Source organism: Hyaena hyaena, unplaced genomic scaffold (genome assembly GCF_003009895.1).
Source record: "Hyaena hyaena isolate Hyena2069 unplaced genomic scaffold, ASM300989v1 scaffold_458, whole genome shotgun sequence".
NCBI lineage: Eukaryota > Metazoa > Chordata > Mammalia > Carnivora > Hyaenidae > Hyaena > Hyaena hyaena.
In genome coordinates, this window is record NW_024081090.1 from 942,386 (window position 1) to 956,382 (window position 13,997).

General features: G+C 35.8%; 1 protein-coding gene across 10 annotated transcripts in view; it reads right to left on the reverse strand.

Annotated features, from left to right (window-relative positions):
• Window positions 1-13,997, reverse strand: part of MPDZ (multiple PDZ domain crumbs cell polarity complex component) — a 156,790-nt gene that overhangs the window by 96,079 nt on the left and 46,714 nt on the right. For all 10 annotated transcript variants that reach the window (XM_039253675.1, XM_039253671.1, XM_039253666.1 and 7 more), the window contains exons 5-10: window positions 13,762-13,901; window positions 12,905-13,118; window positions 12,052-12,180; window positions 9,588-9,797; window positions 7,114-7,228; window positions 6,691-6,779 (exon numbers count right to left, since the gene is read on the reverse strand). In XM_039253675.1, coding sequence (XP_039109606.1) covers window positions 6,691-6,779; window positions 7,114-7,228; window positions 9,588-9,797; window positions 12,052-12,180; window positions 12,905-13,118; window positions 13,762-13,901 — 897 coding nt within the window. The remainder of the gene's footprint in view (window positions 1-6,690; window positions 6,780-7,113; window positions 7,229-9,587; window positions 9,798-12,051; window positions 12,181-12,904; window positions 13,119-13,761; window positions 13,902-13,997) is intronic.

Consider the following 13,997-nt stretch of genomic DNA (forward strand, 5'->3'; position numbering starts at 1 on the left):
AGTAAAGAATGAAAATGTGCACATAGTTCAGGCATAAAAGAGCTGGGTTGTTAAAGGCCAGTAAAAATTTAAGAGGAGATTTGTTGTTTGTTGTTTGTTTATTTGTTTGTTTAAGAGAGAAGATGGCTATAAGTATCCAAGCCATCCACTTAGATGTTTTGCCCTTAGTCTCAAGTCAGAAGACATAGGTAGTAGGGAAGGATGCAGTGGATCATGTCTAACTCCATCAGGAGGACAAGTGAGAGGCTGTTTAGTTGCTTTGACAGTGGAACAAGAGAAAAATGGCTATTATGTTGAGAACTGTCTGACTTTGGGCATAGATCTGAAGAGGGCCACACACATAAGTCAGGCTCAAGTCATTTTGAAACCTATCCAAGAGTGACTCTAGGGAATGATGGTACCCCAAAGAATCTATGGAGTAGACTGCTGAGAAACAAGGGGCCAAAGGTAAGAAGAGTCAGATGAAAATTCTATCATCTGTCTTGGGAAGTTAAATCAAACATCTTCAGAAACCCATCTAGGACCTTCTCAGGACTCAAAGAAGGAACTCTTAAGAGGCAGTTTTAAGCATCTGCCAGGCTCACTCAGCGCAAAACCGTCTCATAGCAGAACGGTCAAGGACAATATGTCTGATCATCCTCCCTTCTCTCACCTTTTACAGTGGTAGGGTCAGAAACTGCCATAAGGTGAGGGAGAAAAAGAATAGCTAGGTAGGGAGATAGACTGGAGTATACACTCTCAATCCCTAGGTAAGCCATCACTTCAGAGCAGGCTTCCACTACACCAGGGCTGTAGTTTGAAATTCAATTATTACTTAAGAGGAGAAATTTCCTTTCTTTCTTTCTTTCGTGGGTGGAGTGGGGTTTTGTTGTTGTTGTTTGGTTGGTTTGTTGTTGTTTTTTGTTTAGAGACAGAGCCCAAGGAGGGAGAGGGGCGGGGGGGGGGGAGAGAGAGAGAGAGAGAGAGAGAGAGAGAGAAACACCTTAAGGAGGCTCCACGCTCAGTGCTAAGCCTGATGTGTGGCTCAATCCCAGAACCCTGGGATATGACTTGAGCCAAAATCATGAGTTGGACACTCAACCAACTGAGCCATCCAGACACCCCAAGAAATTTTCAGTCACTAAACTGGGACTATGTTTAGTGATTCTAATTGGCCATAGGCCATTTTATTCTCTGGGAATAAGGTAAGCCATGATACTTGTATAAAATTTCTTCTAGAGGGAAAGGGAAGATGCTTCCCTATTAAAAATTAAAAAGGAGTGTTGATAACAAAATTTTTCAAGATTTTTAAGATTAACTCCCCTAAGTTTCCCTTGTGGAATGTTTTTGTTATCCCCAGCCAAACTGTCAGTATGCAAAGGCAGCAGAAGAGATTCTCAAGCAGAAAAGCTTTGGCAAGTCTACCAATACATTCTCTTTCTATAAAATTTACTCAAAACACTCTAGCTGACTGAGAGATTAATCAGATTTAAAAGTTAAAGAGAGAAAACAGTGACATACAAGATCCAATACTAAGTAACAAAATTCAAATCTAACAGTATTAGAGCAAAATCAGGTGCTTCAAGTCAGCCTGTAAAAGACACATAAAGTGGTATGTAATACAGGTGTTTCTAATAGCAGGAAACTGTAAACAATATGGACCATCGATGACTATGTACTGCTTAAATATATGAAAACAGATCTACATATAATGAGATGATTATACCTCCCAAATATATTTTTAAGTAAAATAGAAAATAAAAAGGTAAAACAGGCACAGCTGGATGGCTCAATCAGTTAAGCATCTGACTTCGCCTCAGGTCATGATCTTGAGGTCCAAGGGTTCGAGTCCCATGTCAGGCTCTGTACTGACAGCTCAGAGCCTGAAGCCTGCTTTGGACTCTGTGTCTCCCTCTCTCTTTGCCCTTTCTTCTCTCTCTCTCAAAAATAAACACTATTTTTTTTAAAGTAAAACAAATTTGATTTAAATATATATGGAATCTTCCTGAAATATCAATGGTGGTTTCTATGAGGTTTTTTTTAACCATATTAAAATGTTATGATCTTTAAACCTCAAAGATAAAAATTAATCTCAAAATAAATGAACATGCTATTTACTACCAGGATAGTAATTAAAATAAGAGAAAAATCATAAAAATCTCAACTTGGAGGCCCCATAAACATTCTTAAAATTCACAGAACTTAGGTTCCAAGTTTTCATCTGTAATAGATTTTTATTGCTCAACTCTTTAAAAGTTCAATTTAGTTTTTAAAAATCAAATGAACATTATTTTGTAAATAGCAATAAATTTCAAGTGTGGTAAAAAAAAAAAAGCAAATCCTGCATTCTTCCTTTACTTTCAAAATTTGATGATCTCAATTTAAAACCATATCCCCTTACCCAAATGTTAGAGATAGTACCAGTACAAAAGAAACTGCTGTAAAGGAATAATCGTGGACTTTTAAAACTAGATCTCAGTTCAAATTTCTCAGTATCTTCATCTGTTATATGGGAACAATGGTACCTATTTCCCCCAACTTACATGGCCCAAACACTTCACATTGGGAAGAAACTCAGAAGCTGGTATCATTAACAGACTGAAGATATGATTCATAAACACGAAAGTCTCAAGCCTTCCTGGGAATGGTTTCTGTTCAGTATCATTACACTCATCATACAGATGAGATAAGGTCACCAGAGCCCAACTCAGGGGCTGTCATTATCACAGGCAGAGTTAAGATGTGGCTTAAGACCCAATGGTACCACAGGGCACCGGAACCTGATGCAATGGCAGCAGAACTGCTTATGTGTCCCTTCAAGGAAAGCCCCAATAAGCTCATAATGTACAGTGCAGATACTACTGGTAGCAGGAACAATTACAGAAGACAATCACCAGTTGAAACAACTTGAAAACCTCAGCTCTTGAGTACACTCAATCTAGCCAGCCAAGCCCTCTTCCAAGAGCTTACAGATATATGTATTAAGAGAGACCTTGAGGGGCAGGTAGGTGGCTCAGTCGGTTAAGTGTCCGACTTGGGCTCAGGTCATGATCTCACAGTTCATGAGTTCGAGTCCTGTGTCAGGCTCTGTGCTGACAGCTAGTTCAGAGTCTGGAGGCTGTTTCAGATTCTGTGTCTCCCTCTCTCTCTGACCTTCCCCTGCTCACGCTCTCTCTCTCTCAGAAATAAATTTAAAAAAACTTAAAAAAAAAGAGAGAGAGAGACCTTGAGCCTATTAACAAAGTCAGAATATTTAAGGCAATATTTGACACCTTTCCTTACTTACAAGCTTGCTTAATAATTTTTTAATCAATCATAATTTCACATTGCTTTTACCAAGGATCTCTATATATCAATCTGAAAAGAATGAGTAGAGATGCCTGAGTGACAGAAGTCAGTTAAGCATCTGACTCTTGATTTCAGCTCAGGTCATGATCTCACATTCATGAGATGAAGCCCTCCATTGGGCTCCATGTTGAGCCCTGCTTAAGATTCTCACTCTCTCCCCCCTTCTCCCTCTGCCCCCTCCCCTACTTGTGCTTTCTAAAACTAATTAAAAATTAAATTAATTAATTTATAAAAGAATGAGCATACGATCTCATCTAATGACGAGTCTGGTCAACTTCTTAGAATACAATAGAATCCCTTGATCAAATAATTCTTACATGAAAAACCAATGGTCACAGTGAAACCCTAGGGGTCAACAGAGCACAATGTGTGAAACAAGAATCTTATAGCAAAATAGGTTTAATGTTACAAAACAATACTTCCTCACAATAGTAAGAAATAATTTCTTGGGGCGCCTGGGTGGCTCAGTTGGTTAAGCATCTGACTTTGGCTCAGGTCATGATCTCGCGGTTCGTGGGTTCAAGTCCCGCGTCAGGCTCTGTGCTGACAGCCAGCTCAGAGCCTGGAGCCTATTTCAGAGTCTGTATCTCCCTCTCTCTCTGACCCTCCCCTGCTCATGCTGTATCTCTCTCTCAGAAGTAAATAAAACATTTAAGAAAAAATTTTAAAAAATAGTAAGACATAATTTCTCAATTTTCTCATCACCTCAACAACCAGAAAACAAAAACAGAGTGTAGCACAGCTCCAAACAGCTGTTGGCAAACCAGAAACTGAAAAACAAGGACTGACTGCAGTTGTGAAAACGCAACCAGGGTGAAGAATGCTACCACCAGCATCTCAACGGTCCACAAGATGGCGACATTCACAAAAATTCATACAGGACCAAAAGCACTGCAGAAGTTTCTTTACAGCCTGAGGTGCTTCTAACTGAAGTAACAGCAGATTGCTAAAAATTAAAACTCAGAACACTGATGACAGTGAAGACAACAGATTTTGTTGAAAGCAAGAAAACACTTCGAGGAAGGGTCCCTCTACCTTCTCCTCAACAATGCCCTTTATTACTGACCTTACCTCAGCAAAACCCTATAGGAGTTTCCACTTTTATAAGAATGAAAATGACAAGTTTGGAGGGAAGTTATTGTGAGATTCTTTCAAATCTGCAATCATTTCAGGACTTCAGTATCTGCTTAATTAATAAAACTTTACTTATGTGCCAAGTGTATATTAATTATTTTAACTAAATTACAGGTATTTCAATTAAATTACTCATTTGGTCTTCCTAAAAATTACACATGGGAAGTTTCCTTATCCTAATTTTGTACGTGAAAGAAGCTTACTAAACAGTTATTGTGGGATCCGGCAATTCCACTCCTAATTATATGCCCAAGATAAATGAAAACGTACATCCACACAAAACTTGTACGTGAATGCTCAGCATTAAAAGTAGAAACAACCCAATGTTCATGAATTGATAAATGAGTAAATAAAAGGTGGTATATCCTTACAATGGAATATTATTCAGCTATAAAAAGAAATGAAAAATTGATACATGCTACAACATGGAACATGGTAGGTGAAATAAACCAATCACAAAGGACCACATATTGTAGAATTCCAACAATCGCATGCTCCCTCTCTCAAAAATAAATAAATATTAAAAGAAAACTTTCTAATGGATTAAAATACACATCTTAGGGAAAAAAGAGTACATTTGCTATGTTTTCGATTTTTAATTCAATACTGGATATGGATTTAGAGTCTATATTTATGTACTCTCTTTTCTTTCAAAATAAATAAAAGTAGTTAATTGAAAAAGAAAATACAGGATATAACTAACTAACCTAAGTGGTAAGCACAACTTTATCTTCAGAGTAGATTTCAAGAAGTGAACGGGTATATTTAGTTTTAAGCCCAAGAAGAAGTTGTAATATAGAAGCAAAGGCACATCTTTTTTCATTTTTTTAAATTGTGGTAGAAAACACAGAACAAAAAAATTAGAATCTTAACCATTTTCACACGTGCAGTTCAGTAGTGTTAAGTTTATTCACAGTGTCATACAATAGATCTCCAGAATGTTTTCACTTTGCAAAACTGAAACTCTTTACCCATTAAATGACAGCTCCCTAATCGCCCCTTTATTCAGAGTCTTGCAACAACCATTCTATTCCTAGGAGTTTGACTACTTTAGGTACCTCATGTAAGTGGAAACATCAGTACTTGACTTTTTGTAACTGACTCTTTTCACTTATAATAATGTCCTTAAGGTTCAATCATGTTGCAGGATGTGACAGAATTTCCTTCTTTAAAAGACTAAATGATATTCCAGTGTATTTATATACCATGTTTTGTTTATCAATTCATCCGATAGATAGATATTTGGGTTACTTCCTCTTAACTATTGTGAATCATGCTGTTATGAACAAGGAATCATAACCTTCTTCTTTCTTAACATATTTAACATCCCAGGGAAACAAAACAGAGTTATAAATAAATGCATTTTAAGATAAATCAGTATTCTCCAAAATGTCTCCCAAAGTATATGTTTGAAGAAAGAAAGATTACTTCGATGATTACAGAAGTTTAGGAAAACCCAAAGTAAAACAGCTGCATTTTCTCCACTGCAGAAATTCTCAGAATCTTAGATTTTTCAATGTGCTTTATGAATTCCTAAGAGACCCTATTATGTGCAGTTTTGCCTAAACTTATCTGACCAGGAAGCCCTTGATACAGGGTCTCTTGGACTTAGGTTCTGAGGGTAGTCCAGTTTGTGCAGAACACTGAACTGAAAGTTGTCTTCTTTTGTACATGGCCTTGAATAGCCATAGGCTCAAAACATACTGAGGCTACTCGAATATCCATATATGGGCTTGATCTGATTAACAGGATTAGATCTATTTCTTTTCTTCTTACACATTCTTAAAGTTAAAAGAGTCCTGGACATGGTGCCAACAACAACAGTGTCACTCGGCCAATTAAAAAAAAAAAAAAAAAAAAAGCACACATTCCAAAATTCAGATTCAAGTACACGAAAGATTATGACATCTGGTCGTTACCTTTAAAGTAGCCACAACTAAAGTATAAGTATGATATTAATGTAACAAATTCATTACAAGTAGGAATCAGATATATTATAAATTATTCTATTACTTGGACTTGAGATCAGTGAAGCTTCTACCCACCACTCTTACTTTCACAAAATAACAAAACAGGTAATTGTAATGATAGCCTCAAATCACCAAAAAACTTAAATTAGTATGAAGCTAACTGTAGTTCCCAAACTACAGTAAACTATGAGAATAAACTATGAGAATGCACTTCTCAACCATGAAAATTAACAAAGATCTTATTAAATGTGTTACTTACTGCTATAATTTGGTCTCCAATTTGGATTCTTCCATCATGTTCAACAGCACTGCTCTTTGTAATGCTCTTTACAAAGATTCCTGAAGGCTCTAAGAATAGAAATAGGGTTTTGGATATATGTTTTTTTTTACTATTTACAAAGCATACTCAAAAACTGTAATTCCTTCATTCTCCAAATATGAAGTCCTAATTTTGAGTAATTATAAATCAACAAGCCACACAAACAAACCAATAGAAATTTAGGCTAGAGAATATGACAATGATTTTGTCTGTCAAATGCAGTTATCAGATTTCCTACCACTGAATTATTTCTAAGAAGTTTTCAGTTTATCCAACAATCTGAAAATACATAATGCTGATTCAATATTTCACAGAACATAGAAAAAATGAGAGGAAATTCTCAAGTGAAAAAAAAGTGTTTACCTAATTTCTTATCTCCAATATAACCAGCAATGGTAATTCCTAGTCCCTGGACATTTTTAGTGAGTTCTACGTCAAATGTCTCACTTTCCTCACTTTTCTGAGTAGAAGCATCAACCTAAAATAAAATCAGTAAATATATAGATCAATTAAACATGTAAACAAACAAGATAAAATCAAAAAGTAACAACCTTTATTTCAGAATCATACAGTGTAATTAGGTGGCAAAGAACTCCCCTAGAGAATTATAGTAGGGGCTATGCCTTCAATCTTAAAAACATGAACTGCCCATTACATTTTATTCAAAAGGAATGTCAGCAATGAATGAGGCTGAATATCCCCTTATCAGAGAAATACATCATTATTTGTGTGTATAAAATTTTAAAAATCAAATAGTCAATTGGCTTATCTTCATTTCCACAGCTGAAAAGAACTCATGTTTTGAATTCAGGTCAACAAGTTTAAATCTTGTTTTGCCACTGAATTTTTCTAAGCACTGCTTTGCTCAACTGTCTATCAGGATAAGAATAACAAGTCCAGCTAACATTTATTGAGCAGTTTCTATGTAACAGACACTTGACTTGTCTTAATTCATTTACTCCTTAGAATAAGCCTATGAGGTTAGGTACAGTTACTATCAATTCTTCTCTGGGGAAACTGAGGAACATAAACCTTTCCAAAGACAAGCAGGAAGCAATCTAGTAGAGGAAGAATTCAAATGCACAGAAGTTGGCTGCAAAACCACTGCTCTTAAAATGGTTTGCAGCACATGAACTCCCTAGTAAAATATAGCAGCCACGGTGTCCACTAAGTTGCTGTTGTTATGATCTGAGGTTGATAGTTGATATTCACCATGAATATCAATTAATCTATCTTTCAGATATTTTATTAATAGACTGAAGATTATTTTGAAAGCCAGTGAAATGCAACGAAGCTATTTAAAATTGTTACTGTATTTGTTCTGTAAACTCAGACTAATGTAAAAAGCTCTTTGTAAGAAAAGTATGCCCCTCTGCACTGATCTTCATTCCTGAAATGACAGCTGAAAGCAGGTTTCTGTGACATGTAGAGTTGTTATTAATTGTATACTGGGCCGAAGGGCATGGTTCTCTGCATTGAGCACTGGTGGACTAGCGCAGTAAGTCACCAACAAGCTACTGGCATTATGCACTTGATGGTTCCAGCAGATTCCCCAGAGAACCCTGCAAAGATCACAACACAATGAAGGTTACGGGTTCGAATGCCCACACATATTGTGGTGAGTTGGTAACATTTTTTTTGATTGTCTTTAAGCAAACTCTGACTATATCTCACATCTCACAGAGAGTCCATCTAAATGAGATATAATTTTATAGTAAAGTTTGATTTATTTTTTTCCTTGCACATAATTATCTGTGCAAACTTAGCAAAAGTTTAAAGTTTAGATAATTACAAGAAAATGACAGGATGAAATCTGCTTCAATTGAAACAAATGTGTTTTCTATTTTTAATAAGACTTATGCGAGTGCTATTTTAGAGGGTGGCAATTTGACTATCGAATGGTTTTAAAAGGGGCACAGGCTTCAGAAATGATGATATGCACAGAATAGATATTTTTCTAAGCTTTCAATTACATCAAGTGGTTTTCGGTATTGCATTCATTTATATATTGCTGAATAAAATGTTTTGTTTACCACAAAAGAATGTGATTTAAATACTTTCATACACAAGCTTTTTTTTCTTTACTTCTTTTTCTCTGCAAAAAATAGCAACTAACTCAATCCTAAAAACAACAGAATCATGGAAATTTCAAGTGTTCTAATAAAGTTTTAAAGGGCTTGTGGAGGATGTTAGGATATTAAAAAAAGAATCTGTAGCAACTAATTAGAAAAAACTAACAGAAAAAAATCATTGATGTTTTTAGATCTAGTAGAAAGGAAAGTAGGACTTGCATTTGCTATAAACCTTATCTAGAAATTGGGTGTAATTATTTTCTTAAATATTTAAGAGATTTTGGGATAAAATTATTTTGTTGATACTCCCTACCCCATTTCCTCCCCCGCCAAAAAAGATGCTAAAAGGAAAGCTGTTGAAGGAGAATGACTAGAACTCAAAGCCCATCTATAACACAGAGCCTTCTAGTTAAGAGGAAAATAGAATTAAATATTTTAGTTATTAGTAGCAAATAACTCTTTAAAAACGTTTCCCATTTTGTTTTCAAAAGACTGCCATCATAAATGTGATGCTTAAGAGAAAAAAATGTAAAATAGTAATCCAAAATTTTTTAAAGAAACCTATTTTTCATCTAACATATTATTCCTAATTAATAAGATATTAGTGCTGAAACACAGTTACACTTGAATTTACATTCTTTAGCATTAAGATGTAAATATCATTTAGACTATCATTTAGACTTTAGCATTTAGATGTTTCTGAACATCACTATCATCTAAATGCTACTGTCTATGACTTTCCTCCTAATGTTTCCACCTCCTTACCCGCATTTCTGGAGTAGACGATGGGGATGAGGCAAGCGTGATGCCCATAGAGGCAGGCGCTGCTGGTTCTTCTACGGCACCTCTTGCGATCACCAGTTTGACTCTGTTTCCACACTGCCTGAGCACTTGTGCTACCTGCTCACTGCTCATTCCAGCTAGATCCGTGTCACCAATCTTTAGAATGTGGTCTCCACTGCATAATCGCCCATGCTGAATAAGGACATCAGTTAATCAGAATATTGATGTATTTTTTAATTTCCTTAAGTTTATTTATTTTGAGAGACAGAGAGAGAGAGAGCACAAGCTGGGGAGGGGCATAGAGAAGAAGAAACAGAATCCCCAGCAGGCTCTATGCCGTCAGAGCAGAGCCTGATGCAGGGCTTGAACTCACAAATCGTGAGATCAAGAGTCAGATGCCTAACTGACTGTGCCACTCAGTTGCCCCAGGATATTAATATTTTAATCTCATCAGAGAAATCCTAAATGAGGGAAAGAGAATAATGTAAAGACAGCAGTCATGTGAATTACCAATCATAGAACATTAAACATGTGGTTGTTATTTTAACTGTCTTTTGAAGCATCTTAATGTTATTTAATTTGATATAAGCAACTGAAATTCACAAATATTCCCTAAACCAACAGTTGATAAGAGCTTTTCATTTTGATTTCTACCCACTAGATGCAAGAAAATATAAAGCCTTTTGTAAACTTTTTGAAAAATAGAAAACGAAGAAAATGCCACTAAGCAAAGATGAAGCCCAAGTCACTATGCAAATACATATTACTCAAAAGATATAGTACAGACCACAAGAAAGCACTGAATACTACAACTTTCTGTCTTGCATTTTCAATTAAAATTATCCCTAAAAAACTCATTTGCAGATGAAATCCTTATGAGATGAAAATTTAGATGGGTAAGGGGAATGAAAAAACAATCTTATTACCTCCAAGCAAGTACTACTCACTAGAACTTTCTTCAATGACAGAAATGTTCAGCATCATCCAATATGGCAGTTACTAGTGACATGTGGTTACAGAGGACTTGAAATGTGGCTAGTCCAACTGAAAAACTGAATCTGTCATTTAATTTAATTTTAATGAATTTAAATTTGAATTTTAGAAGTAGCAAGTAGCTACAAGTGGCTAGATTATTGGACGGTCCAATTCTATACTGAAGGTAAAGCTTAATTTACTGCAAGCCAGTCAACTAGGGGAATTTCACTAAATATTGTAGATGCTGGCTAAGAGCCAAAAGGAAGAAAATATGTATATTATAGCGTTACTGTCAATACCTCTACTGATAAAGCTGCCATTAAATAAACCTTTTGTTTATGAATATGAGAAATATTTGATGAACTGACCTCCTAGTTTAAGTTCAAACATACATGAAAAAATAAACAACTTGATAAACAAAATGTTATAATCACAGCAAAAGTTACTTACACTAAAACTTTTCAAATTAAAATATAAATCATAACTGATAACTTTACAACAATTTTTCTCACATATATTCCAGCAATGTCACATAGCATAAATGGCAATGCTTTAATGAACCACTCTGAGGGATAAAAATAGGCTGTGCTTCATTTACAAAGAAGACACAAGTGACCCATCACTAAAGGGATAAGTTGAATCTTGTTTTTTTTTTCTCTCAATAGTAAAGCATTCTTCTTTCCAGAATACATTGTGGTTAACAGCAGCTAAATAGGATTTATGATTGTAAAATAAAAGGTAGCTAACTCTACAAGGATTAAAATCATAACCTGGGCTTTAATTTGTGGTTCTATAAGAGTCTTAAGATCACTGTAACTTAAGATCAATGTCCCTTTCCAAAGATATTTCTCCCAGATGTTAAGAAAACACTTCAGAAAATGGCCAGCAAAACAAAAGATTCCAACTCATAGCTTCTTTGACATTATAAAGCCCAAATTTCTTCTAACACAAATACAAGTGATGAATGCACAGGGGTTCCTGGGTGGCTCAGTTACTTAAGTGTCTGGCTCTGATTTGGGCTCAGGTCATGATTTACAGTTTGTGAGTTCGAGTCCCGTGCTGGACTCCACTGCTGGCAGTGTGGAGACTGCTTGGGATTCTCTCCCCATCAATCTGTCTTTGCCCCTCCCCCACTTACTCTCTGTGTCTTAGAATAAACAAACTTTTTTTTTTTTTTTTAATGTTTTATTTATTTCTAGGAGAGAGAATCAGCGTGAGCAGGGGAGGGTCAGAGAGAGAGGGAGTCACAGACTGAAACAGGCTCCAGGCTCTGAGCTGGCAGTCAGCACAGAGCCCGACGCGGGGCTCGAACCCACGAACCGCGAGATCATGACCTAAGCGAAAGTCGGAAAGTCGGACGCTTAACCGACTAAGCCACCCAGGTGCCCCTAGAATAAACAAACTTAAATATATATATATAAAGGCATATAATTTGATAAAATAGCAAAAAAGACATGTTGGAAGAGCTTACCTGGTCAGCTACTCCTCCAGGCAGAATGGTTTTTACGATCACACCAGTTGCTTTTCCTCCGACAATGCCAAATCCCAGTCCAGATCCATCATTCACCAATTCAATAGTCTCCACATGCTGCCAGTGAACCTAAAAACAAAACTACTGTATGAGTTTGAAAAAATTTGGGAAAACTAAAAGTTCTATTACAGTTGAGATTTTTGTGATTATTTTGTGATTAAGAGTTCAGACATAATAAGCCTTAACAATGTTCCTTTTATTTAGTATAGTTTATTTAGTATAGCTCCTTTCAACAGACTGTAACTGCTATTGACATAATCATTCTTGAAATTATCAATATATCTTTATAGTGACCACATTTAACTAGTTGGAGAAAGGCACTGATTTGCAAGATCCTTTGTAGAACTTCTAAAACAAGAAAAAGATCAAGGAGAAATCATCACCTGATAAGGTTATCTTCTGTAAAATCTTGACCCAGAGGATTTCAAATTACAGGATTCCTTTAAAGTTACTGACAGCTAACACTAACAGTCTAATTCTATAATTTACAAAGCAAAATCAAGACTCTATCTATCTACAGATAGAGTCGGATTTGTTGAAGAACTAATTTTTTTTTTTTTTTGAGGAATAGTCAGTCAGCTAAAAGAATCACACAAAGAAAGGTTAAAGTTGATTTAGAAGACTTAGACTTAATCATAATTAAATAATAAACGTTCCAAGCTAGGGAGAGATAAAAGAATAAAATGGGAAAAACTGAAGAACTACAAAGCACCTACAGGAAGTGGAAATCTATAGACAACCAAAAGAGCTAGAAAAATATATTCTGTCCCTTTTAAAAATCTTATGTACTCACCGGGTTAGAGTGAGCGGAAATTGTGCTGGCCGCAGATGGAGAACGGGACACTATGGGGCTGATGAGCTGGGGCAGTGAGCCTCTGGCAATAACTAGCTGGACATTATCTTTGGCTTTCTGCAGGATGCTGATAGCCTGCTGATGTGTAATTGTCTGATCAAGTGCCTGTCCATTGATAGCAAGGATCTGATCAGTTTCTTTCAATCTTCCATCCCTAAGAAGAAGGAAAAAAGGGGTAAAAGATAGCTGACAGATTTCAAGAAAAGGACAGCTTCTTTGGCATATATTCTCAGGTTATTTTTAATCCAGTTTTCTAATGTCCACACTTTTGAAGCTCTTCCTTATAATCCTAATTTCAGAAATATAAGTTTGGGCTCCAGGTGATCCATTTCTAATCAACCCTTCCCATTTAAAAGCCACCTTCTTTATGGCTCCTCACTCAACCTATACGTTTATCTTAGATGTTCCCATATACTAACAAATAAAAGCAAAGGTACATACATTCAGTTGTTGCTTTGACTATACTAATAAAATATAGTTCAAGCTCTACATGGGTCATTTGTATGCTTTTCTTCAGAGTAACTTTTAAATCTAATCAAAAGAGCCCTTTTAATAACAATGAGAATAATGTTCTGCTCAAATTTTCCTTTTCTTCCTAAAACGTGATTATGACTGTATTTAAAAGATACCCTTAAAATAACTTGCTTATCATGGCAGTGTTAAAGAATTCTAAAAATTGGTTCATAACATTATATTGTCTTTGTTTTAATTCATTATTTTTTCTCTAAATTCTACCAGGGCGACCATACTTTTTGAATGTGGCATCAAACACAGAGAAGACGCAATGAGAGCCTAACCTGTGAGCCACGCTGCCCTCTTGAATCTCCTGTACAAATATTCCTAGTTCTCCCCGGTTTTCACTCCGGAGCCCCACAACACTAAAACCAAGGCCCCCACATGAAGGTTTGAGGAGCTCAAAAACTTCTACATGGCGACCCTGTTCAGGAAACAAAGCAAGAAATAAAATTAAAAGTCAATCATTCTATTCAGTTATTTTATTAATGGCATTACGTTGCTTAAAAAAATAATGGAA